This window comes from Dendrobates tinctorius, unplaced genomic scaffold (assembly GCF_039654945.1).
Source record: "Dendrobates tinctorius isolate UK_male_01 unplaced genomic scaffold, ASM3965494v1 ptg000009l, whole genome shotgun sequence".
Lineage (NCBI taxonomy): Eukaryota > Metazoa > Chordata > Amphibia > Anura > Dendrobatidae > Dendrobates > Dendrobates tinctorius.
Genome location: NW_027361677.1, coordinates 20,947,644 through 20,974,805, shown reverse-complemented (window position 1 = coordinate 20,974,805; position 27,162 = coordinate 20,947,644). Strand labels below are relative to the sequence as shown.

Below are 27,162 nucleotides of genomic sequence, written 5' to 3'. Positions count from 1 at the left end.
AAATCATATTAATAAGCCACCATGACAGGCAAGGCTAGCTTACGCGTTTCTGACACATATTACATGTCTGTAATAAACATAATATTTCAGCGCACTATACTGGGAAAGTCAAAGGACCAAATTAGAAGACTGACTTGATAATACATAGAGAGAGCGTGATGGTCTTGAGGCTGTTTGCCTTGATTTTGGAATATAGTTAGCTGGCCTAAATTTTGCTAAGTGAATATGGACAGCACGCCTTTTCTATGCATTATCAAGTGAGTACTCTATTTTGATCCTTTGACTTTGCCAGTATAGCGCGGTGAAATATTGTCTTTTTTACAGACATGTAATATGTCTCAGAAACGCATAAGGTAGCCTTGTCTATCATGGTGTCTTAATCATATGATTTGAAAACCGTCATAAGAAATGTTATTAGTATCTGTTTTAGCTCATTTTGATGATGGAGAAAACCTCTTTTTTACTTTGCCTTGGGATTTTGAGCACCAGTTCAAACACACTGGACATCTCCTCCCATCAGACCGCTTAAGAACACTCATATACAGTATGGGTTTACTAAGTCCATGTTTTTAGCCACTTATAAATTGTGGAATGTTGGGGAAGGAGAAGGCGGAGGAGCAGCCTGTGGTTGCTGCGGACTACTTTGAGCAACATCGCCCTGTGTGGGTGCATACTGTTGCCCATGGTGTTGGTACTGACCTTCCTCCTGTGCTTGTTGGGGGTAGTGGCCATAGTAATACTGCTGAGGGGCATCTTGATGGGGCGGGTAGGCCCGTGTCTCATACCCACCAATATAGCCTCCAACACTGGGTGGGAAAAAGTGGCCATATTGGTGGGGTTGGCTAGAGCCAGAAATCTGTTGCTGCTGTTGTGAAGGTTGGGTAGGGGGAGGAAGGGGGTGAGGTGTAAGCCCACGTATTTGAGGATGTTCAGACCCTGCTTGAGCAAGCATCTGTGTGGGTGGTCTCATGCGCATTAGATTTCGGGGGGAAAGCTGCCACCTCTCCAGATATTCGAAAAGCTCATATGGGGTATTGGGGGGTGTGCTTGCATCAAGCAGGATCTGAAAACATCCCCGAATACGGAGCCTGACCTCACGGGAAAGGGCACGGAGATAAAGGGACAGGCTACGTGAGTAGGCCTCCTCCCCATCATCTGTAGTGACTCTAGATAGGTAATTTAGGACCCCAGTGCCACATTGGTCCTGGTATCTTGAACAGCCATCTGCCGCCTTCTTCGTTCTCGCCGGGATGTTCCAGCAGGCTGTGGGGAGCCCCGGATCTGGGCAGTTGGGCTGCTGCTCAAGTTGCCCTGCTCCTCCAGGATGGGTGATGGCCCAGCAGCTGACGGTCCTGGTGGTGTGGTTTGTTGGGCAGCCAATGGGTTGTCCTGTGATGCCTCATCTTCTGCCATCCTTCTTGTAGGGGGAGAAGATGGGCCAGCCACCTCATCCCCTACAGGATCTATTATGGGCTCTGCCTCTGAGGCCGTTCCTCGATCCATAAGGTCGGATTGAGTTCTGTTATGAAATAGAACAGAGGCAAAAATACATCAATATTTTTGGCCCTGTAAAGTATCGGTGTAATGTGGTGTGAGGTATCTACTTACGGTCTCAGATCCAGAATTTGGGCGAGGAAGGAGAGCCGGTCATAATACACATATTTGCGTTTCACGTAGCCCGCATCCCCACTCCTGGACCGCTGCTGGCGTTCCCGGCGGTATTGGTCCCGGATGCTTCGCCAGCGTTTCATCACATCTTCCACTGCAATGTGACAGGAAATATTATCAATTTCACATATTTGATCGGTCACATTTGCTACCAGTAGTCTAGACATGGGGCCTTCTGGGGTGTGCTTTCTACCCAGGGAGGCATATCTAATTGGGCCATCCAGGCCAGATACACAGGGTCACAATAGTTCATGTATCAAGTAACTACACTTAATAGCTTGGTTGCCTAAGAGGAAGAGGAGCTTGTGGCCTGGGCAAAATGATGGCAGTGTGAAACTATGTGTCACATCAAAATCTACCCGCCTCATGAGGCAAAAAGGAGGACAGGAAGGGGGGGGGCAGAATCTGTATGAATTTTTGTTTGTGAGGTAATTTAAATCATTTTTGGGCCTTGTACATACTCAGTTTCTGCTGCTCCTCACGTGGCCGATCACCAAAGTCATGGAACATCTGGCGACATATGCGCCTCCATGACGCCTCCTTTCTTGCTCGGTTGGCATAATTGGGATCCTTTTGGTCCCAAAGTTCTGGCCGCTCCTGCACTAATACTATAAGCATCTCCACATTAAGGAAATATGGCGCCATGCTGCTGCTGCTGTACTCCGTGGAGGCTGACTTCCTGGATGGCTGGAGTGGTTTTTGAGCTCATTTGCATGTCTAGGCTTCCTGATGATGGATTGGGGCATTTCCTGTCACCAGCCAAAAGACCTGCGTATTTCTCGCGAGTCACATGTGTGGTCCGTGTGTAATCCGTATTTTTTGCGCACCCATAGACTTGCATTGGCGTATTACGGGCGTAGTATGCTGACAATCGCAGCATGCTGCAATTGGCACGGAGCGTAGGATACTGAGGAGAAATATACGGCTGGTGTGAGGGACCCCATAGAGAATCATTGGTCCGTGTCTAATGCGTGCTTTTTACGCCTCTCACTCGTCCGTAGTCCTCTGTAGTGTGACCCCGGCCTAAGTTAAACTTACCTGAAAAAGCCTAAAAGGTTTTGGAAGAATGTTCTCTGGTCAGATGAAACAAAAGTAGAGCTTTTTGGGCAAAGGCATCAACATAGAGTTTACAGGAGAAAAAAAGAGGCATTCAAAGAAAAGAACACGGTCCCTACAGTCAAACATGGCGGAGGTTCCCTGATGTTTTGGGGTTGCTTTGCTGCCTCTGGCACTGGACTGCTTGACCGTGTGCATGGCATTATGAAGTCTGAAGACTACCAACAAATTTTGCAGCATAATGTAGGGCCCAGTGTGAGAAAGCTGGGTCTCCCTCAGAGGTCATGGGTCTTCCAGCAGGACAATGACCCAAAACACACTTCAGAAAGCACTAGAAAATGGTTTGAGAGAAAGCACTGGAGACTTCTAAGGTGGCCAGCAATGAGTCCAGACCTGAATCCCATAGAACACCTGTGGAGAGATCTAAAAATGGCAGTTTGGAGAAGGCACCCTTCAAATATCAGGGACCTGGAGCAGTTTGCCAAAGAAGAATGGTCTAAAATTCCAGCAGAGCATTGTAAGAAACTCATTGATGGTTACCGGAAGCGGTTGGTTGCAGTTATTTTGGCTAAAGGTTGTGCAACCAAGTATTAGGCTGAGGGTGCTAATACTTTTGTCCGGCCCATTTTTGGAGTTTTGTGTGAAATGATCAATGTTTTACTTTTTGCTTCATTCTCTTTTGTGTTTTTTCAAATTAAATGAAGATAATACCAAATAATTTGTGTTTGCAATCATTTTCAGGAAGAAACTGAGTATTGTCTGACAGAATTGCAGGGGTGTCAATACTTTTGGCCACAACTGTATGGGTGTATTGTCTGCTAGCTGCTATACGGGAGAATACCTCCATAACATGACCTCTGATTGAGCAAGCCGCAAGCTTTCAGTCTCCAAGTTAGTCCTCATTCACACATCCATGTTCTCCCCCCGTGTAATCTCTGCAATGCATCCATTAAGAACAGATACTATTGCCCCCCCTCATGCTCACCAAGACCACCGTAGACCCCCCTCACATCAACGCAGGTTCTCACTTCTCTACCAACTAAAGAAGAACTCAACACGGACAATTTAGAAAAAAAATCCCACTCTTTACTGCAGTGCGACATTTTATGACGAGTGCGGTCAGGGAGATGCAATTACCCTAGATACATGTACAGTATATATATATTTACACAATCATTCAGTCTTTACATTTTTTTTTAATTTTCTTACAAAAATAGGATTTGAACCACCTGAGGACTGCCTGAGAACTGGCGAAACGTCGCCCTGCAACAGTTAATCAGCTCGGCCAGTCCTAAAGGGGTTAAATCTCAGCCAGCGCACCTGTACTTCTCCGTATTAAGGTCCTATGTAGCGATACAGCCTCCTGTATATAACCGGAGGGAGTCCGGGAAGCGGATGAGGCTGGTGGCTGCGCAAAAGGCAATTCAGGACGAAAGGACGGCGCATGCACTAGGGACAAGGCAGAGGATACTGTGAGGTTCGCACCGGGTTGTGAGTGTAACGGCAATGCCTTAAAGGCAACTCAGAAATTCAGGTTTGGTTTGTTTTGTTTTTTGCTTGGTCCAGATAATCTACACCTCAAAATCCTACTGCTGTGAGACCTCGTGATATGGAGACGCGAAGAAAGTGACGACTCCATCTCCTGTACAGAGTTGTCAGGAACCGCTCACTTCTTTTGCATAGGAAAATACTGCCTCTGCTGGTCACATGGGGTATAGCAGAGGGGCTATGTATATAGATGACAGGGTGATTATGACTATAGCAGGACCCCAGGTACTTAGGGGGGGTAATCCACTGTTACACTTTAATACCTGGGGGCTGTAACCTCTCACAACAATCCACTTCAATCTCAACCTAGGTGCAAAAGTGCTTTTTGCAGATTTGTACTGTAGTGATGCCTGCACACATTAACTCCCCAGCTTTTGTAAAAGTACAACTCCCAGCACACCAAACAACCAGAAACCCTAAGGTCACTCACCCCAGTGTAATACAAGCACCTTTCTGTGCCATTAATATGGCTACGTGTCCTGCCCCGACTGTGGTTCTAATGACCCGACCCAGCAATAAGGGTCCGCTCCGGTCAGCGGGCGCCCCGTCCGGCTGCGACATGCACCCGCTATGTGAAAGTAGACTCAATGTGTAATGACACTTAACAGCCTAGCAGTGTGCAGCAACCCCGCGGCCTTGTCAGGTGGTGTTTCAGAGCAGCACAATTTGGCAGGCATATTTCCCATAGTAATTTTTTTTACGGAAACTGCTTCTCTAGAAATTATCTAAAAATGACATTTTACATTAGAAAAAAAAAATTGTTACGAAGCTTAGTGACTGGGCTGGAAAATTCCCCTGCACCCCCATCATAAGTAAACCACCGGGTCTATAATTGAAAGACACAGAGGTCATTACTGGAGGTTTTACAGTTTCAAATATATTAGGAAATTAATAATTCCTAATATTACATTTTTGCACATAAATATGTAATTTTTACCAGGTGTAAATGCCGCTGTTCTCCTGAATCCAGAGATTTTTTTCTTTTGTTCTTGTGCCTCTCCGGTTCCTGGGATATGACCCTTTCTTCCCCATACATAAATCTGGTCTTTTAGCCAAGTGGGAGTCTTCTTGGGGACCACACCCACTTGGCAACAAGACTACAGTTACATACAGGGAAGAGGAGGCCATATCTCAGCAATGGAGAGGCGCGGGAACAAAAGAAAAACATCGCCAGATTCAGGAGAACAGCGGCAATTACAACAAGTAAAAAAAAAAAAAAAAGACATTTATGGAATTAACATTGAGCTTATCCAATTTTCATTTCAGTGATCCATGGGAAAAATTCAAGTAAAATTAGTCTATAGGTGGAGACAGAGGGACTGTTTTCTGGAGACCCACAGTGTAATGAACTGAGGATTTCAGGAGCAGTGTGGGCACCGATATGACTCAATGATCCATCTGATGTCCCTGGTGACCCAGCACCTTCCTCAGGACAGGTCTTCCCTCCAGGACCAGCGATGACACCAGCGCCGCTCCTCTCCTCAAGGCATCTCCTCACATCGGTCGGTTCATTCAGTAGCAGCTCAATAATTATACATAGGAGAGGTTATAAACACCTGGAGTAGGAGGGGTTAACACTCGCTCCCCTCCTCCCACAGGACTCTACACTAAGCAGGAGGAATCGGTGGAGATGGATGGGGGCAGAAGGTGCAGCATTTCATCACAGTTTCTTGACTGTCCGGTATTGGGGATGAGAGGTCCCCGGTCGGGGTCTGGTATTTAGGATATCTACGCTTTTTCGGCTGGAGCAGACCACGTCGCGGATGAAGCTGGCGCAGTCTGAACACACGTCCTTCAGAGCAGAACCCTGAGCATAGATGTGGGGGAACTGACCCTCGACGTTCTTCCAGGACAGGCCGCTGCAGGACCTGGGCAAAAGTGGAGAGGAGAGGAGCATTATTGTCATGGTGCAGCAGTTAAAAGGCAATTCCAGTTATGTATGCACATATTTATCCATAGGGGGCGCTATTACAGCAGTCAGAGCAGTATTCCCATCTGATAAAGTGATGGTATATTACCTGATCTGGGACCACTGAGAATGAGGCATCAACGGCACGACTGAATTACTGTTCAGCTCTGCAAGAGCTGCGCTCTGGCCACCAGGTATCCAAGGAACGGCACCGCTGGGTGTCCGAGAGCGCCGCTCTGCAGGGAAAGATGCAGTCCCATAGATATATGACAAGGATCGTATGCCATCACTGTACTGCAGCTCGCCTCCATTCACTTCCATGGGACTGAGCTGCAATACCAGACACATTCTGTGGTCATGGGTGGTGCTGTTTCCGTTAGAAAGCAGATATATATATATATATATATATATATATATATATATATATTTTTTTTTTTTTTTTTTTTCTCTAAAAAGAGCTCTTATTCATGCTAATTGCATATTGCTCAGCAGGGGGCGACAATGTGCACAAGGCAAAAACCTTATCCCAAAAATTAAAAAAAAAAAACCCCACAAATTGCACCCAGATTTCAAGTAAAATGCAGCCACGTGCATCTTACTTTGCCGTCTATGATAATAAAACTGCAGCGACATTTTGGTGATCGTTAGATCAGAAGCGCAGGTTTTTTTGGGACGCTGCAACGCAACCGCACTGATACTTATTAGTGGCCGTGCATTAGAGCCACCGTCATGTCCGCAGCCCTAAGGTGGATGGATACTCACTGGAAGGCGTCCCGCTTCTTGTGAGCATTTCCACTTGTGCTGACTACTCCTGGGGGGGTCTCGAACCCCACACTGTAGACCGGGATGTGCCCCAACTTCTTGGCGGGAAGCTTCATCTAGAATATATCCATGGATATGCATCAAATCTACACGAAAGTGACAAACTATCTGTCCGGGCTGGGTCATGTAGTACCACAAATGCCACCTGACATCTTACCTTAACACTACAGGAGCCACAAGCAGACCTAGAAATAAGAAAAGTGAGTTTTAATATTTCAATATCTCCATATGTTAAGGCATTATAAACCATTAAAAAAAATCTCCCTAACAGAGACTTGCAATTCCTCAAGCAACCACCAGATGGAGAAAGAAGGCTGACAATTCACTTGGGGATGACGCTGCAAAAGCTTTCAAACAATCCTTCATTTAGGAAAATGATTTCAAAAGAGCGAATTAGGCGAAAAGATGGCAAAACGTGCATCGTCACATGACAAATTGACAGGGCGAGTCAAAAAGCTGCAACCCGGGAGGCCAAGTCCAACAGTTCATACATCCATCCATCCGTAGCGTAGGAATCGCTCACCTTTTACAGAACAGACAATTCGCAGGCCAAGAGAACAGAGGGAATTTTGTCCGGCAACAGCAGCAAACCTAAGGAACAAAGCACGAGCGCCGTGAGGATCTGATTGACACAAGCCAATATGGCAACACATTTTTTTTTTTTTTTTTTTTTAAGGGTGCGGGTTTTGGGATGCTGGTGGTGGTTGTTCTCCTCCATACTTTTCCTTTCTTTAGGTTGGTGTATAGATCTTTGCTCGGCAGAAACTTCTCCATCTCGGCCTTCACCAGCACCCGCCGCACGTTCATCACCTCCTCTACGGTCAACGCCAAAGTGTCCACCGGGTGACTGAACTCCTGCAAAACGGACATTACCGTCAGTGACTCCATCCGAGACCGGAGGACACAAAGAAAACGGAGACGTACCAGCCAGCGATGGCGGGAGCTGCTGTCTGCGGCAGACTCCGGCTCTGCCTTCTCCTGCACGGAGCGGAGGGAGCTACGACTGGGCGATGCAGGGCTGCCATAGTCTGAGTAACCCGCTGTAAAGAGAAATCTGCCATTACTGCACGTGCCCAGCAGAAAACCCCGCACAGAGGGGACGCAGCAGCCACTTACTCAGGTGCCGATGCAGGGGCCGGTGCGGGGTGGTCATGCTGCCAGATCGCGCCCGAGACTCCGGTCCTTGTTGTTCTTGAGCCGTTTCCCTGTGTGGCCTGTGCCCCATCTCAGTCTGTAACTGCACCAGGTCCTGCTCCGAAAACGAGCGGTCACGTTTCAGGGGCAAGGGAGCACTGATCACCCGCCGCAGCTCTGAATTGGGGGAGTCATCGTCCTGGGGGAAGACAGCGATACCTCAGTGTTACAGCAGAATTGTGGGGGTCACTTTTATTATATACCTCACTCTCCTAAATGCCCCGATATTGCTTTGCCTCAGGCAGTGTGGCCGGTGTTCAGGGGTGAAGACAATGGGGGGCCCGACAGCATTAAACATTTCACTGTGTATATACGAAACATTACTCAACCTGTATTATACTCCAGAGCTGCACTCACTACTCTGCTGGTGGAGTCACGGTGTACATAGATTACTGATCCTGAGTTATACCCTGTATTATACCCCAGAGCTGCACTCACTATTCTGCCGGTGCAGTCACTGTGTACATACATTACTGATCCTGAGTTACATCCTGTATTATACCCCAGAGCTGCACTCACTATTCTGCTGGTGCAGTCACTGTGTACATGCATTACTGATCCTGAGTTACATCCTGTATTATACCCCAGAGCTGCACTCACTATTCTGCTGGTGCAGTCACTGTGTACATGCATTACATTACTGATCCTGAGTTACATCCTGTATTTTACCCCAGAGCTGCACTCACTATTCTGCTGGTGCAGTCACTGTGTACATACATTACTGATCCTGAGTTACATCCTGTATTATACTCCAGAGCTGCACTCACTATTCTGCTGGTGCAGTCACTGTGTACATACATTACTGATCCTGAGTTATGTCCTGCATTATACTCCAGAGCTGTACTCACTATTCTGCTGGTGCAGTCACTGTGTAACATAGTTTTGAAGGCTGAAGGAAGACCTTATGTCCATCTATTTCAGCCTATGTTTAGTGCAGCTGTTCTGCATTGTTGATCCTGGGGAAGGCAAAAAACCCACAGAGTAGCAGCCAATTTTCTCCATAGGGAAAAAAATTCCTTCCCCTAAGCTGGGTCAACCCTCTACCTATAATATTATGTTATTTGTAACCTTCTATACTGTTACTCACAAGAAAAGCATCCATTCCTTTCTTAAATTCATTCAGTGAGTTGGCCATCACCACTTCCTCAGGAAGAGGATTCCAGAGTCTCACTGCTCTTACCGTAAAGAACCCTCTTCTATGCAGGTGGAGAAATTGTCTTTCCTCCAAACGAAGAGAATGCCCCCTTGTTCTTGCCACAGTCCTTGGTACATACATTACTTTACTGAACCTGAGTTACATCCTGTATTTATGCCCCAGAGCTGCACTCACTGTTCACTACTGTGCTCTGGAGTATAATACAGGAGGTAACTCAGGATCAGTAATGTAATGTATGTGCACAGTGACTGCACCAGCAGAATAGTGAGTGCAGCTCTGGAGTATAATAAAGGATGTAACTCAGGATCAGTAATGTAATGTATGTGCACAGTGACTGCACCAGCAGAATAGTGAGTGCAGCTCTGGAGTATAATACAGGATGTAACTCAGGATCAGTAATGTAATGTATGTACACAGTGACTGCACCAGCAGAATAGTGAGTGCAGCTCTGGGGTATAATACAGGAGGTAACTCAGGATCAGTAATGTAATGTATGTACACAGTGACTGCACCAGCAGAATAGTGAGTGCAGCTCTCCAGTATAATACAGGATGTAACCCAGGATCAGTAATGTAAGATGTAAGGTATGTACACAGTGACTGCACCAGCAGAATAGTGAGTGCAGCTCTGGAGTATAATACAGGAGGTAACTCAGGATCAGTAATGTAATGTATGTGCACAGTGACTGCACCAGCAGAATAGTGAGTGCAGCTCTGGAGTATAATACAGGAGGTAACTCAGGATCAGTAATGTAGGTACACAGTGACTGCACCAGCAGAATAGTGAGTGCAGCTCTGGGGTATAATACAGGTGTAACTCAGGATCAGTAATGTAATGTATGTGCACAGTGACTGCACCTGCAGAATAGTGAGTGCAGCTCTGGAGTATAATACAGGATGTAACTCAGGATCAGTAATGTAGGTACACAGTGACTGCACCAGCAGAATAGTGAGTGCAGCTCTGGGGTATAATACAGGTGTAACTCAGGATCAGTAATGTAATGTATGTGCACAGTGACTGCACCTGCAGAATAGTGAGGGCAGCTCTGGAGTATAATACAGGAGGTAACTCAGGATCAGTAATGTAGGTACACAGTGACTGCACCAGCAGAATAGTGAGTGCAGCTCTGGGGTATAATACAGGTGTAACTCAGGATCAGTAATGTAATGTATGTGCACAGTGACTGCACCTGCAGAATAGTGAGTGCAGCTCTGGGGTATAATACAGAATATAACCGAGGATCAGTAATGTAATGTATGTACACAATGACTGCACCAGCAGAATAGTGAGTGCAGCTCTGGAGTATAATACAGGATGTAACTCAGGATCAGTAGTGCAATGTATGTACACAGTGACTGCACCAGCAGAATAGTGAGTGCAGCTCTGGGGTATAATACAGGATGTAACTCAGAGTCAGTAATGAAATGTATGTACACAGTGACTGCACCAGCAGAATAGTGAGTGCAGCTCTGGAGTATAATACAGGAGGTAACTCAGGATCAGTAATGTAATGTATGTATCTCTATATTGGCACGTGTATGAGCCTTAATCTTTCCAGGTGAATAATCAGGTCCTTGCACCTCAGACAGATTCATCTCCTCCATCTCTGCCAGCGTGGGAGCCTTGAGCAGTATTCGGGGACGAGCCCGAGGTGCCGCCGCTTCCTGGACTGAGAGGTTGATACAAGACGTTGACTTCTTGTCAGCAGAATAAGCGTCCACGATACACGGGAGCGAGCCAAAGCCTGATAGAGAACCGAATATAAAAAAGAAAAATGGGACAACCGGTGGGTGAGAAATGGTGTAAAAGAATATACCGGCAGCGACACCTGAAAGTAATGTCCAGAGACCTTTCTCCGTTCGCGGCTCACCTACCCTGGAAATAAAAGGATCCGGCATTTACAGTGGACCGGCCATTCTCTTACCTGACACGAGTTGGGAAGCCCCTATACAAATCAGATGGTCGTCAGACCCCACCAAAATTGATGTTATTTGTCTATTGGGGTCTTTATGGACCTGTTATTTGCACTATAGTTGGGATATCTGAGCCTCATGGATGTTTTTCAGCTCATTATGGGGATATTACTTCAGCAGTATGTGGCAGTAATATTTCGACAATTACGTGAATGGAGCACAAAAAAAGATTAATCCGAGTCCGATCGGCCATGTTTTACCCATCTTTAACCCTTCACCACCGCACCTTTCTGCCCTCGCCTTTCCGTCGGCACGGGACGCAGTTTTGGCTCTTGTTTAATCTCTTCCAGAATCTTTTCATGGAGACTAACTGGTCTGAGCGGCAACGGGGGAAGATTTCTTTTGGACACCTGTGGAGAATAGAAGCGATCAGTTTACAGATGGCACTGCTCCGATCAATGACTGACATACGACGTTCCGCCTCACCGGCCTCAGAGGAGGACGAGATCTGATGAAGTCCAGGATTAGTTCATGTGCATCCTTCTTGACCTTCGGAGCGATGTCTCCTCCAGCCTACGAGGAATTAGATTTCAAAATCCACACAATGGAAAATCTCCGCAGTACGTGGATGAGATTTGATCCGGGAGGACGTAATCAGCTGCGGACTTTCCAAAACGCACACGGGTCAATATGGTACAAACTCAGAACGCCGCCAGATGTCTGTTTTTTACCTACTTATCCTGTTGGGGTTTTTTGGCACACAGTAGAAACGGATAACACCGTCATGGTAAAAACGAGCACAAGAGTCAAGCAGAGCGCTCCACCATTTCCTGCAGCGGAGGTCTTCCATTCACGTCGAGGCTCTGCAGACACCCCCATTTTCCGGACTTCTGGGGGTACTAGCAGCCAGATTCACACTAATCAGTAAGTCATCCCCTCTCTTATGGGTAAGGGATAACTCTCTGGGGAATATCTCTTAGTGATGAGCGACTGTGCTGGGATAAAGTGTATCCGAGTGTGCTAACCGAGTGACTTTGGCATGCTCAAAAAATATGTAGGGGAACATATATGGCGCGTCTGAAATCCCAGCAAAAAAAAACTGTGCCAAAACCTCAGCACATTGCACGAGGCACCGGGGTTACTTTGTACTCACCATGACCTTGCGCAGTTTGTAGTTTCGTGCCCTGATGTCCTGCATAAGCATCTCAAATGGAGTGAGCTGGTACTCAGTGGGCAAAGAGTTAAACGTCTTCTCCTGCACCTTCTTCAGCTGTACCCCATGTCTGAGGTCTCTCATCAGCTGCACCCACAACCGTGCCTGTAGAGCGCAAGACACCAAGTGTGATGTGCACAGCACCGAGCACACAGCAGGACGCGCACAGCCGTGAGACGCGCACACATTACACAGCACGTACTGCACAGCACCCAACATGGAGCAGAGAGCCACGCACACAGTGACCGTAGAATGGCGGGACACACAACCACTGCAAGACATGGTGATGCAGACAGGGCTCAGGGATTTACACAGGTGCCTCTCTCAGGATGGTTCCAGGTTTAACCCATCCAGCTGCTCTCATGTGCAAGGTGCTTCCTATTCCAACCATGAGGTTGGGGTCACCACATTATATCAAGTCGGAGGCTACATCCCACTATGTTATTATGCTCCAGCACCAGAACCCCCCACTCCTCTGATGGGACCCTATTCCATTTTTCCAAATCCGCAAGTTTTTGCCCAAACTTTATCCTACTGACCGGTAGTGAAGGCGTCATAAGGACCAGGTCAGGATTTGCAGACATAAATATGACATGTTCACACTCTGCAACCATATAGCTCTCACTTTATCAAAGCATCTATTTTTTAGGGATGCACGGATTTGCACAGGTTCAAACAAATAGGATAATTATTATTTTTTTATTAACTTGGGTCACAAACACACATATATAGGGCCACAAATGCATAGTAAAGGGGTTCTGCTGCACCTCTTATTTCACAACTGGACAGAGTTGCCATATTGGATTTTTATAATGCAGGGGTTTCACCGTCCTCAAAAAAGAAAAAAAAAATGGATGAATCTTTACTTCTCAGGGACATTGCAAAAAAATGTCCATTTTTAAAGTTGGCGATCCTGACACTGAGCAGAAAAGTTGCGGAATCAACTTTCCGACACAGAAATGAGAGGCGCCGCAGAGACCCTTTTAGAAATGAATACTTGGCGGCTTTTTTTTTTTTTACTTTTTCCGCCCCTATATTTCTTTGCCTAGACGATGCATAAAAGGTTGGAACTACACAGCTCCGACATCGCAGGCGAGTGGTGTCAACCAGTTGGATTTTTTTTTTTTTTGCAGCCAACTTGTGGGACACGATGCAACCGCGTTCACCTGCATTATACTCCATACCACGTGTCGTGGCCAAAGCTGCCAGACCTAACATGCCCCAGCGTCCTTCCCGCTCACCCAGTCTGTGTTCTGCAGGTTCACCAGTCCGTCCGGTTCTGTCTCCTCCACCTTCATCTTCTTCAGCATCTAAGAAATGAAAACCAACGTGTTATCCGGGACGTCATCAAGGACTGGTCATGGTGGGCTTCACTCTCACCTCTTTGGCTTCCCGTATCTTATAGAGAAAAGCTTGAAGCTCCACGGTCTCTGCAAACAGCGCCCTACACACCGCCTGGTAGTGGACGGACGCCTTCTGGGGCTCCGGGAGATGGGACGCGCAGAAGCGCAAAACTGCTGAAAAACTCCGCACCACCTTTGGAGGAGCTTCCTCATCTTCATCCTCTGTTCCTTCATAACCTTCGTCTGTCATGACCCCCTCGGAGTCGCTGGCGGCCATGAGGTCGATGAGCTGCTCCAACTGGGGGCTGAGCTCTCGCTCCTCGCTCTCATCAAGACCCCAGTCCAATGCCCGGTAAATGGTAAAGCCCAGACATTGCACCATCTGCAGAGAGGTAAGGAGGAGACATAACAAAGTGATCCATCTACAGGCGACCGGACAAGCAGTCATTACCTGACGCCCTACATTACAGGTCCAACATGACCTATTTCCTGTAAATTTCCCCGTTCAAGGTCCAGAAATAACATCAGGGTCATTTTCATTGCAAGAAGATTTCCCGTACCACTTTTTTACGCCACAAAATCCCCCTGAATTACTCTGCCGGAACATTACAGCCATGTTCACACACAGTTTTTGGATGTTTTTTTTTTTTTTAACTGCTCTAAAAATCATCTCTAAAAAACAGTTGAAAAATCCTATGAGAAATCCACTTTCCTGTTCATATGAGAATTTTTTTTTTTTTTTTTCAAAATTGGTGGTAAAATAAAAAAAGGTTGCAAAGAAAAAAAAAAACTCTTCCAAAACCTTCCCTAAATAGGAGAGTTTCTTTAAAGCGGTTTCCACTTGAAAATTTTGGCCTTAACAAAAAAATCTTGAGTGTGAACATAGCCCATTATTCCAGCATGTCCAGAGGTAAAGAGGCAGCAAAAAAAGGGGATTAAAGTGTCACTCATACCTGAGCCTAAATTCACACGATGCATATTTGACGCAGATTTATCACACGAACAAGCCTTGTTTTTTTTACAGCACCAGCAACATGGAGTTTTAACTTAAAGGGGTTGTCTACTAGTCGGTCATCTCCTTCTCAATCCCGGGGTTTGTAAAATAATACACCAATCCAATGATACATCTCCTTTTCACAACCAGTCATCTCTTATCTGCCCTGAGAACCAACATGCCCAGTCCTTCTTACTCAGAACGCCTATACTTGCCTCTGGTCCCGGCGCCGTTCCAGTGATGTCGGCACTGCCTCTCCCGGGGCTTGTGTAACATTATGTCATACGATCCCTGCTGTCACTTAGCATCTGTTCATTGTCCCCTCCTTCGGATACATCGGACATCCGGAGGAAGTGAAGTAGGCAGCCGCAGCTGTCGCTTCCTCCATATGTCAATTATGTCCGAAAGAGGGAAGTGCCCGCTAATTATCCACAGTGATCGCATGACATAACAATGTCACGCAAACCCAGGGAGGGGCAGTACATACATCGCTGGACCGGCGCCGGCACCAGAGGTGAGTTTAGGTGTTCTGAGTAAGAAGGATTGGGCATGTTGGTTTTCAACATGCCCACTTCTATTGTTCTTGAGGTAGATCAGAGATGACTGGTTGGGAAAAAGAGACGTATCATTGTATGAACCTGTGGAGGTCTAGCAGAGCTGGATGACGACTCTTGTGGCTAATGGTGGACCAGCTGGTTGTCACATACAGTTTTACTTTGAGCTTATGGGGGAAAAAAGGTGGCCGATAACCACATGGTCATTGCAAAAATCTTGGTCACTGTGGTGTTGGTGCTGTTTCAACACGATTTTACTGCATGCATAGCCCTAACCTAGGCTTAGTCAATTAAAAGTCCTATGTAAAAAAAAAAAGCAATATGGACATGCTGGGACTTGTGGTGTTCCGCTAGCTTGTGCGCTTTTCTGTCTGAAGACAGAACATACAGAAAAATTTCACGTGTAATAGAGTGTGAGTAGGAAATAGGGCAGAGCTGTCTGTGAATTAGTGGATATCCTCACCGCAGTGCAATTATCCCATTATAAATGTAAGACTAATTATAATCTTATCCAAATAATCTCGTCATTAAAATGCTTCCACCTACTGGAAATGAGAATGCTGCTCGTAGCTTGGGAAATCGGGAGTGGAAGTAAGGCTGTGTTCACACTGAATTTTTTCCAGAGGTCAAAAATGGCGAATTTTCAAGCGGAAACTATTTTGGGTAACGCTCCTTTATATTGGATCATGAATTGTGGACTTAGGCAGGTGTAAAAGCTGAGGGACCGTTCCTATCGGAGAGGTCATATTGGCTGTCACCCAGCTTTCTAGGGAGCAGATGTCACAAATGAGATTTCAACTATTTGAGAGAAGAGGACGATTCAGAAACTTTTTGGTAAGATGCACAGTTCCCACACTTGTTGTGCAGGTTATCTGATCTGGTCATAGATCTTACCTGGGTCTCTGTGAGTGATGAAAGGGCGGCACTCCCTGTGATCCCTGGAGACAGAAAAGAGGAAAACGTATGATTAGAGCAGAGAGTAATACTCCTGACCTGCTATAACATGAGCTACTCAGTCCCTAGGGATCTGTACTTGATATAGGACAAATATGTTTCCCAGCAAAATAAATGCCCGATGCTTAAACTTCTTAATCACACTTGGGCAGCAATAAGAGGTCATGAAATGGTTAATCCGTGCGCTGGTAACGGTGGGGCGTGAGCCCAGGCAATACGCTATAGATAAGGTGAAGGCACGCTCCAGCGCCTTCCATGAATTCACTGTTTGCATTTCACTCAGTGTCCAACACAACACAAGCCAAACACTGAACATGAGGCCAATACAATACTCACAGCCTTATTTGCAGCTCTGTGGTCCTTTAAGAACTAGGCCCCTGGAGCAACATCTGGATCCCTTAAATCTATGTCCCTGATGATCAGGATTACTTTGTGCATAGTCTATAAGCTAATCATCATCCTTAAAGGGGACGTATCATTTATTATAAATATGTATTTTATTTAACTGGTGTAAATGCCGTTGTTCTCCTGAATCCGGCAATGTTTTTATTTTGTTTCTGCGCCTCTCCGTTCCGGAGATAGGATCCTGTTTTTCCTGGATGTAAATCTAGTCCTCTCACCAAGTGGGCGTCTTCTTCAGGACCACGCCCACTTAGCTAACGGGGCTGATTTTACATACAAGGAAGATGGAGTGATATCTCAGGAACGGAGCGGCGCAGAAACAAAAGAAATACAGCACCGGATTCAGGAGAACAGCGGCTTTTACACCAGACAAAAAACTGCATATTTAATACTCACGTACCTATCAGCATTCACGGCTCCTTTTCCGATTAGCCAGTCTGTCGATGACGTTGCACCAGGCTGGCTAATCAAAATAGGATTCAAGGTAAGAGAAAGTTCTCAGGGATCCTATCCGGTCGCCATAGATTATTGATGTGCACCCTATCTACCAAGTGTGACCACCCTGGCAGAGAGAGCTAATCTATAACAAATGTATAGTCACTTTTCAGCCCCAAGGTGGTTCCTCACAATGGGGTCAGACATTGACTACAGGTAGGCAGTAGAGAGACCGTGTTCTTAAGCCTGGCAGAGAGCTAATTTGCTTACTTTTCCCAGGAAATACTGCCTGTAAAATCTCCGGAAGACGAGCCGAGAGCAAGGTAACCAAGAAAAGCTGGTGGTGAAATGAGGATTGTGACTTTATACAAATAGGACGCTCGCGTCTTGTTTGTTCCACAGTCACTTTAAATACTCTATATAAAGTCAAACATCCTATACAAACACGACAATGCTGCCAGATCCTCCGCCGGCACAGCATCATTCAAAAGTGTGTGCTTAGTGTCAAGAGGGCCCTGCAAAAGCCTCCATCTCACAGGATGGTCCAACCATCCATTTTAAGAAAAATCTGCTCCACGGTGCATGAGCCACCGCTGCAACCATATTTGTGGTGAGGAAGATAAGCCATTGACGTGGCGGTAGACCGGTTGGTGTCATCACACATAATCAGGTACTTCTGGAAAGAGGCAGAAACACAAACACACGGCAAATAAACATAACTGTGAGGTATAAACCTGATGTGAAACTCCAAATGTTTATCATAGGGTCATCCACAATCGACAGCTCTCTATTGGGAGTCCTGAGAAAGGGACGCTGCCGTACAAGCTCCATGAGAGCCGTTGATTGGACCTGAATATGGGGGTTCATTTCATGGAAAGCAGCTGGCATAAGTAAGAAATGATGATTTTATGATATACGCCGCTGGCAGCTGTACAGCATTTACCTCTTCAGCGGATGCGCAGCGCCTCGCGGAGGAGTAATGATAATATTGTGATAGCGTGCCGTCATGTTGTGACACCTGAGTAATGTCAGTGATATCATAGGCGTCACGCTAGAGTCAGCCACATGCAATATGATTAGTGACGGATTTGAAGTCACCTAAACAAACACATCTCTATTAGTAAAGCCACGCACCTGGCCATAGGTGATGTGCCCCCCATAACAATTATATACATTCGGACCCTTGTCACTAACCCGCTTCTGACAATTTCAGGACTTACATGTCCTACATGCAGACACTACCAGTGGGACAAGTGATGGGCTGAAGCAGACATGTGAGTGGTGTATGGCATGTGATCATTGTAGGGCAGGTGGACCAGGACCATGGGACCGTGGGGAATTAATGAGTAAGTAATGGCCATTAAAACTAAAATAAGACCCTTCCCCATAAAGGGATTATATTAACAGCTACATGTGCTGTGTCTATGGCATGCAATCACCCTCCCAACTTAACGGGGTACTCCAAAAATAACAATTTATCTCCTATCCTTAAGGAATAAGTTACTGATAGCTAGGGGGCCAACTGATCCGGGACCCACACAAAATGGAGATTTGGTCTCTGGAACCCAGAAACCAGGATATGCAACCCTGTCTTGAATGAAGTGTATGCTTGCATGCTCTACATCCGCTCTATTCATTGTCTATGGGAATGTCGAGTACAGCACCCCTATAGACAGTCCAACAGACAATGAATAGGCAGCGCATGTTCACCTCCGCTCACTTCAGGATGGGGCTACACAGTTCCAAAGCCCCAAACAAGGGATCAAGAGTCTTCTCACAGATCAAACCCCTAACGATCAGTAAGTCATCTATCGTAGTAGGGGATAACTTAATAATTTGTTAATAACCTGAAAGATAGTGACAAGGGGTTGGACCCAGTTGCCCCAAAGAAAGTTCGAGCAGATGGCAGCTGTGCGAGGAGAATCTACTCTTCATAGAATCATAGAAACGTAGAGTTGGAAGGGACCTCCTGGGCCATCTGGTCCAACCCCCTGCTCAAAGCAGGATTCGCTAAATCATCCCAGTCAGATGTCTGTCCAGCCTCTGTTTGAAGACTTCCATTGAAGGAGAACTCACCACTACTCGTGGCAGCCTGTTCCACTCATTGATCACTCTAACTGTCAAAAAGTTTTTTCTAATATCTAATCTGTGTCTCCTCCCATTCAGTTTCATCCCATTGCTTCTAGTCTTTCCTTGTGCAAATGAGAATAAAGTTGATCCTTCTACAATGTGACAGCCCTTTAGATATTTGTAGACAGCTATTAAGTCTCCTCTCAGTCTTCTCTTTTGCAAACTAAACAATCCCAAATCCTGCAACCTTTCCTCATAAGACAGGGTTTGCAGACCGGTTACCATTCTGGTTGCTCTTTTCTGAACTTGCTCCAGTTTGTTGATGTCTTTTTTAAAATGTGGTTCCCAAAACTGGACACAATATTCCAGATGAGGTCTGACCAAAGAGGAGTAGCGGGAAATAATGACTTCACGTGATCTAGACTGTATGCTTCTGTTAATACATCCTAGAATTGCATTTGCCTTTTTTGCTGCTGCATCACACTGTTGACTCATATTCAGTCTGTGATCTATTAGTATACCCAAGTCTTTTTCACATGTGCTGTTGCTTAGCCCTATTCCTCCCATTCTGTATATGCTTTTTTCATTTTTATTGCCCAGATGTAGTACTTAACAATGCCCTTGTGTGTCCTCCTCCATTATCTGGAGCAGCGATGGGGGCAAGTCCTACCCCATATTCCCCAAATCGGTCCCCTGAGATGATTCCAATGTACAGCACGCCTGATACCACTGTCTATTACTCTTTCATTAATACACACCCTCATTACCATACTATCTGCAATTATTATTATTTCCAGAGGGAAAACAGCCTAATTCATTAACCCCCAGTCAGACGAGTTTTGGCGGCTCATTAGATGGGAAAAAGCAAAACGCATTAAAGGCAATTACACCAATCAAGAGAGTAAAACAGAGACACATGCAGAGAAGATGCTGTACATGACGGGACGGTAGCACATGACCTCTCCCTCCATTAATATCCATCTATCACCTTTGTCTTTACCGTACCTGCTCTGTTATATAGCGCTTGCATTTATAAACTATGGAGTGGCATTATGAGGAGGGAGTGTTGTATAAACCGTCACATCATCAATATCCCTCTAAATTAGTTCTCATGTCCCACGGTCATTTTTTTTCCATGGGGTTAACCACAAGGGCCCAGCAGCGCCAATGCAAAATCTGTAACTGCCACTTAGCATTTATAATACTTGTGTCGTCTTACATGGCACAAGGGATTTTGGCACCAAAGACTGGTTGTGGCTCTGCCCCCGAGGACCCACATCCAGTCAAGGGTGAGATGGACTACGCGTCTGAATACAGAGGGATTTTTGCTCCACGATGGGCACCTATAATTCATTTGCTTTTTTTTCTGTGTTGCCTATCCCATTTGCTATTTTTTCCTCCACCTTTTGTGTTTGTCTCAGCGACGCTCTGTGTTTGTGAAGCTGGAAATATGAGTCCTGTCTACACTTCTAAGTAATAGAGCAGAATGTCAGCGACTTCAGACAATGCAGCCGCTCACGGTTCATTAACCAGAACAGGTCAGGACAATGAGTACGGAGGAGCCGCGGGCTGCAGCCACCAATTCAGGCGCTGTGGTTACCACATTCATTTTTGGGGGGCCTAGCACCATCATAGAGTAGATATGTATGTGAAGAGGGGTACGCAATAGTGGCCATGGATGAGTACTGCACATCCACTCCCTTTTGATGTCAATAGTGCAATACCACCCGGCTGTGGCCACTACAGAGTTGGCGGAGCTGCTGATCAAGCCGTCACCGTCGTGACCAGATGATCGGCGGTGGTGCTGGGTGTCACTCCCCACCCCGATCAGACACTGACGACATCCCAAGGATAGGCCATTAATGTTAAAGTCCCGTACAACCTCGGGAAAGGTGTTCTCTCATGTTAGAACCTGAGAATGACCCTTTAACAAGGCGTCATAGATAAATGAATCCGGTAAGGCTTTTTTTGTTGGATTTTAGTAATGACATCAGGCCTGATGCTTCTTATAGATCCAGAAGCCGAGGCAGAAGTTACGCACAGAACTCTGCACACTCAGCGCTTCAATGCTTGAGTCAGTAGAAATCGGGAAATCCTGCTGAGTGCAAATTATCCGGTTATTATCTCCTTATTACAGGTCACCTCGGAAGGAAATGAGGCAGAGATTTGTGCCGGAGTCCTGTATCGTTAGCTGTGTTTTCTATAATGACATTTCTTTCTGAAATTCAGGGCCAAAAGGTACAGGTTCAACGTAGACCTTCAGGAGCGCACCACTCCCCTACCTCCCGGCTTTCTGCTTTGCGGAGGCGGTGGGCTCCTGAAGATTGACAGTTCAGCGTGGTTGAACCGTTGTTACAAGCAGAGGCGGCTTAGCCTCCGGAGCATTGTAGGAGCAATCTGGCCACCTTCAGAGCAGCGCTCTATGGAAAAGGGCTTATAAGAAGGAAAACTGATGATGAAGAAGTGACCAAACACTGATGAAAAACGGACATTTTTTTGCAAAGGAGATAAATAACTGATGTCTGAACGAGCCCTTAGGGTCAGGATTCTTATCCAGGTATTTCCAAACAGTGTATTGTGGCCGCTCCAAGGGCTCGTTCGGACAACCATGTTTTTGGTGCACATGAGTCATCTTCTTGGAAAAATGTTTGTAGCGTGCACTACTTTGGTCCATTTTACATACAATAGACTCGTCCGAGACAGATGAGCATGTGGATCCAATCCTTTCCAAAATTTGCAGAGGTGACTTGCTCAATTTTTTTATACAGCCAGGGTGGTTTCACATTTGGCGGCGCATGCGTCCTTTTGACGGTGCACCGACCAGCGCCAAACGCAACCTGTTGTAATTTGGTGCGCTTGGCACACCATCAAAAGGACGCATGCGCCGCCAAACGCATACCTGCGCACGGCCTACATCCCCAGTGCTAAAGAAAGGGGACGCAGGTCGCCGCATGCAGCGTCATGTGCCCCTAGGCGGAGCTACCGGAGGAGGCGCAGCAGGGGGCGGGCTTACCGGCAGCCGTGCACAGGCCGACGCTGCTGCTGGAAACGCAAATGTGAAACCACCCTCACAAGCGCTTTGTTGTTGAGCTTGTAAGCGCTTTTTTTTTTCAAAGCTGGCCATGATCCCTGGAGTGTGCTGTTACCTCCTACGCCTCCTTGCTTCCAATATAGAAAGCAGCGGTGGTCGGTTTCCCAGGCAACGAGCTGTAAACAAAAATAAGTGTTCGTATCTCAAGAACGGATTGAAATTTTAACAAGCAGTAAATTGCAAAAGTGCTTGTTGTTTATTTACAACTATCTGACAATATCCAGCTATGAAGTTGGGAAGAGCCCTTTAAGTGATATCTCATAGTGTGTTGCGGATGGAGTGCTCCTTTAAACCTTATAAAACCCCCGAGCAGAGTGCAGTTTCTCTAGTTTGCAATTGCAATGTAGTCGACTGACAGCAACGGCACAAATCTGCATTACATGGGTCAGATATTCCCTGGGAATGACTGTCTTGAGATTGTCAGCCGCCCGGCTATGAGCTGTCAGGAAGACATTAGCAGAAATGATCGGCGTGGGGCTCGTTCGCTGCACTGGCAGCGCGGTGACGTCTGGCGGTCGCCCTCTGCACAGTGTGACATGCATCTGTCTCCGGCGCTGCAGAGGGAGGTGGGGGATGTGAAGCTGAACGCTGCTGCATGGCGCAGGCTGCGGACTGTAATCAATGGGCAGGTGCCGAGCCGTCATCAGGGCACCAATGCCCGCAAACAGTAAAGTAGAAAGTGCACCCGGGTGCCGGGATCTGTAAACCGTGCCAGGGTCGGTGTAACCGTACACTGCCAGGAATAGATGTCTGCAGGGACCAGGCATCCCCACAGTGCAGTCATATAATACCACACCACCGTCTGTCATTAATACCAAAATATTACTAGGATACGAGGGGTTAATGCAGTTACGTTATATGCAGGAATTAAAGGGGAAAGTTATCTGTCCGTCCGCCTCTGTGGAGGACCCAGAACATACATTGACTTCAAAAAGAATTGCGTAATGCTTCATTTGCCCTGTGGTGGCGCTGCAGTGGAATTAAACACTTGCTGTTCTCAGGTTGCAGGCGATCACTTGGGGGGTCCCAGACTCGGATCAGCCTATCATTGCCGCTTTGTCTCTTTCATGTCCAGGCTCACCAAAAGATGTAGCAGAGCCGACTGTGTTATATTGCTATTATCTCTGGACGCTCAGATACTGCAGTCCTATGTAAAATCGCGGCTTTCAGTTTGCTATATCATCATGAGCTCTGCTACACCAGTACAGCGCTGGCGTCTGATCTTTCCATTCTTCCCAGTAATTTCTCAGAAATCAATACGACCTTGCACTATTACTACTTTCAGCATTCTGTGCGGCGCTCCGCCGTCTTGGAGCATCTGCTTATTGTTGCTCTAGACTGTTAAAGGGGAGGGATGGTCCAGGAGTAGAAAAATATGGCTTCTTTATTTCAGACACAGCTGTCAGCAGGTTGTGTGTGGTATTGCAGCTAATTCCATATAAGTGAATAAGGCTGAGCTGCGATAATGCACACAACCTGCAGACAGAGGTGGCGCTATATTTAGAAGAAATCGTGTTTTTCTATTCCTGTACATACTTTTATTGGAGCCCTGGGCATCTACGGCGGTAAAAACATTATGTCCAATCCCCACATTTATCAGGATGTAACCAACAAATACTTTTTTGGCATTTCAACTATGTACCACGCATCATTGGTGTGTGGGGGGTACAATCATCTGTCCTGGCATTGGTGGTCCTGGTCAAAAAGAGTAACATGTTAGCTTTGTTGGACCAGGTGGACAACAGTAGTGGGTATGCTTTGGTGTGTCTGCTGGATAACTGTGGTGGGCAAGCTCTGCTGGATCTGATGGATAACTGTGGTGGGCATGCTTTGTTGTGTCTGCTGGAAAACTGTGGTGGGCAAGCTCTGCTGGACCTGATGGATAATTGTGGTGGGCATGCTCTGATGGATCTGATGGATAATTGTGGTGGGCATGCTTTGTTGTGTCTGCTGGATAACTGTGGTGGGCAAGCTCTGCTGGATCTGATGGATAATTGTGGTGGGCATGCTCTGCTGGACCTGATGGATAACTGTGATGGGCATGCTCTGCTGGACCTGATGGATAATTGTGGTGGGCATGCTCTGCTGGATCTGATGGATAATTGTGGTGGGCATGCTTTGTTGTGTCTGCTGGATAACTGTGGTGGGCAAGCTCTGCTGGATCTGATGGATAATTGTGGTGGCCATGCTCTGCTGGACCTGATGGATAATTGTGGTGGGCATGCTTTGTTGTGTCTGCTGGATAACTGTGGTGGGCAAGCTCTGCTGGATCTGATGGATAATTGTGGTGGGCATGCTCTGATGGATCTGATGGATAATTGTGGTGGGCATGCTCTGCGGGACCTGATGGATAATTGTGATGGGCATGCTCTGCTGGACCTGATGAATAATTGTGGTGGGCATGCTCTGCTGGATAATTGTGGTGGGCATGCTCTGCTGGATCTGATGGATAATTGTGGTGGGCATGCTCTGCTGGACCTGATGGATAATTGTGGTGGGCATGCTCTGATGGATCTGATGGATAATTGTGGTGGGCATGCTCTGCTGGACCTGATGGATAATTGTGGTGGGCATGTTCTGATGGATCTGATGGATAATTGTGGTGGGCATGCTCTGCTGGACCTGATGGATAATTGTGGTGGGCATGCTCTGATGGATCTGATGGATAATTGTGGTGGGCATGCTCTGATGGATCTGATGGATAATTGTGGTGGGCATGCTCTGCTGGACCTGATGGATAATTGTGGTGGGCATGCTCTGATGGATCTGATGGATAATTGTGGTGGGCATGCTCTGATGGACCTGATGGATAATTGTGGTGGGCATGCTCTGATGGATCTGATGGATAATTGTGGTGGGCATGCTCTGATGGATCTGATGGATAACTGTGGTGGGCATGCTCTGCTGGACCTGATGGATAATTGTGGTGGGCATGCTCTGATGGATCTGATGGATAATTGTGGTGGGCATGCTCTGATGGACCTGATGGATAATTGTGGTGGGCATGCTCTGATGGATCTGATGGATAATTGTGGTGGGCATGCTTTGTTGTGTCTGCTGGATAACTGTGGTGGGCAAGCTCTGCTGGATCTGATGGATAATTGTGGTGGGCATGCTCTGCTGGACCTGATGGATAATTGTGGTGGGCATGCTCTGCTGGACCTGATGGATAATTGTGGTGGGCATGCTCTGCTGGACCTGATGGATAATTGTGGTGGGCATGCTCTGCTGGACCTGATGGATAATTGTGGTGGGCATGCTCTGCTGGACCTGATGGATAATTGTGGTGGGCATGCTCTGCTGGACCTGATGGATAATTGTGGTGGGCATGCTCTGCTGGACCTGATGGATAATTGTGGTGGGCATGCTCTGCTGGACCTGATGGATAATTGTGGTGGGCATGCTCTGCTGGACCTGATGGATAATTGTGGTGGGCATTCTCTGTTGGACCTGATGGATAATTGTGGTAGGCATGCTCTGCGGCACCTGATGGATAATTGTGGTAGGCATGCTCTGTTGGACCTGATGGATAATTGTGGTAGGCATGCTCTGCAGGACCTGATGGATAATTGTGGTGGGCATGCTCTGCTGGACCTGATGGATAATTGTGGTGGGCATGCTCTGCTGGACCTGATGGATAATTGTGGTGGGCATGCTCTGCTGGACCTGATGGATAATTGTGGTGGGCATGCTCTGTTGGACCTGATGGATAATTGTGGTAGGCATGCTCTGCGGGACCTGATGGATAATTGTGGTAGGCATGCTCTGTTGGACCTGATGGATAATTGTGGTAGGCATGCTCTGCTGGACCTGATGGATAATTGTGATGGGCATGCTCTGCTGGACCTGATGGATAATTGTGGTGGTAATGCTCTGTTGGACCAGGTAGACAACAGTTTGTTGGGTCTGGTAGATAATTGTGGGTATGCTCTGTTAGAACAGGTGGTTACAGTAGTGGGCATGCTCTGTTGGGCCTGGTGGATGACTGCAGTGAGTACACTCCATTAAACCTGGTGGAGTACAGTAGTGGACATGCATTGTTAAACCAGGTGAATAATTGTGGGCATGCTATGTTGAACCTTGGTCTTTAATTGCAGTGGGCATGCTCTGTCAGGGTAGACTCAGTGGAGAACAATAGTGTGGGCATGCTCTGTTGGATCTGGTGTGGTGGAGACAGTACAGAGGGCGCACAACAGTTTCCCAGCCTCCTATTGGAGCGTGCATATACAGTGCCTTGCGAAAGTATTTGGCCCCCTGGAACTTTTCAACCTTTTCCTATGTATCATGCTTCAAACATAAAGATACCAAATGTAAATTTTTGGTGAAGAATCAACAACAAGTGGGACACAATTGTGAAGTTGAACGAAACTTATTGGTTATTTTAAATTTTTGTTGAAATTCAACAGCTGAAAAGTGGGGCGTGCAATATTATTCGGCCCCTTTAACTTAATACTTTGTTGCGCCACCTTTTGCTGCGATTACAGCTGCAGTCACTTGGGGTATGTCTCTATCAGTTTTGTACATCGAGAGACTGAAATTCTTGCCCATTCTGTCCTCGGCAAACAGCTCGAGCTCAGTGAGGTTGGATGGAGATCGTTTGTGAACAGCAGTTTTCAGCTCTTTCCACAGATTCTTGATTGGATTCATGTCTGGACTTTGACTTGGCCATTCTAACACCTGGATACGTTTATTTGTGAACCATTCCATTGTAGATTTTGCTTTATATTTGGGATCATTGTCTTGTTGGAAGACAAATCTCCGTCCCAGTCTCAGGTCTTTTGCAGACTCCAACAGGTTGTCTTCAAGAATGGTCCTGTATTTGGCTCCATCCATCTTCCCA

The 27,162-nt window shown here is 46.6% G+C and overlaps 1 protein-coding gene across 2 annotated transcripts in view; it reads right to left on the bottom strand.

The window, feature by feature from the left end:
* Positions 1–5,315: 5,315 nt before the first annotated feature.
* SPIRE2 (spire type actin nucleation factor 2) overlaps positions 5,316–27,162 on the bottom strand; it is a 42,279-nt gene continuing 20,432 nt past the window's right edge. The window contains exons 2-15 of one of the 2 annotated variants that reach the window (XM_073583882.1): positions 16,265–16,308; positions 13,860–14,204; positions 13,721–13,789; positions 12,420–12,584; positions 11,753–11,839; positions 11,553–11,676; positions 10,934–11,097; positions 8,120–8,336; positions 7,928–8,043; positions 7,724–7,858; positions 7,527–7,594; positions 7,161–7,188; positions 6,944–7,059; positions 5,316–6,140 (exon numbers count right to left, since the gene is read on the bottom strand). In XM_073583882.1, coding sequence (XP_073439983.1) covers positions 5,933–6,140; positions 6,944–7,059; positions 7,161–7,188; positions 7,527–7,594; positions 7,724–7,858; positions 7,928–8,043; positions 8,120–8,336; positions 10,934–11,097; positions 11,553–11,676; positions 11,753–11,839; positions 12,420–12,584; positions 13,721–13,789; positions 13,860–14,204; positions 16,265–16,308 — 1,886 coding nt within the window. In that variant the 3' untranslated portion in view covers positions 5,316–5,932. Of the gene's footprint in view, positions 6,141–6,943; positions 7,060–7,160; positions 7,189–7,526; positions 7,595–7,723; positions 7,859–7,927; positions 8,044–8,119; positions 8,337–10,933; positions 11,098–11,552; positions 11,677–11,752; positions 11,840–12,419; positions 12,585–13,720; positions 13,790–13,859; positions 14,205–15,031; positions 15,175–16,264; positions 16,309–27,162 lie in introns of those variants that run through there. The other variant, XM_073583890.1, reaches the window with a different exon arrangement.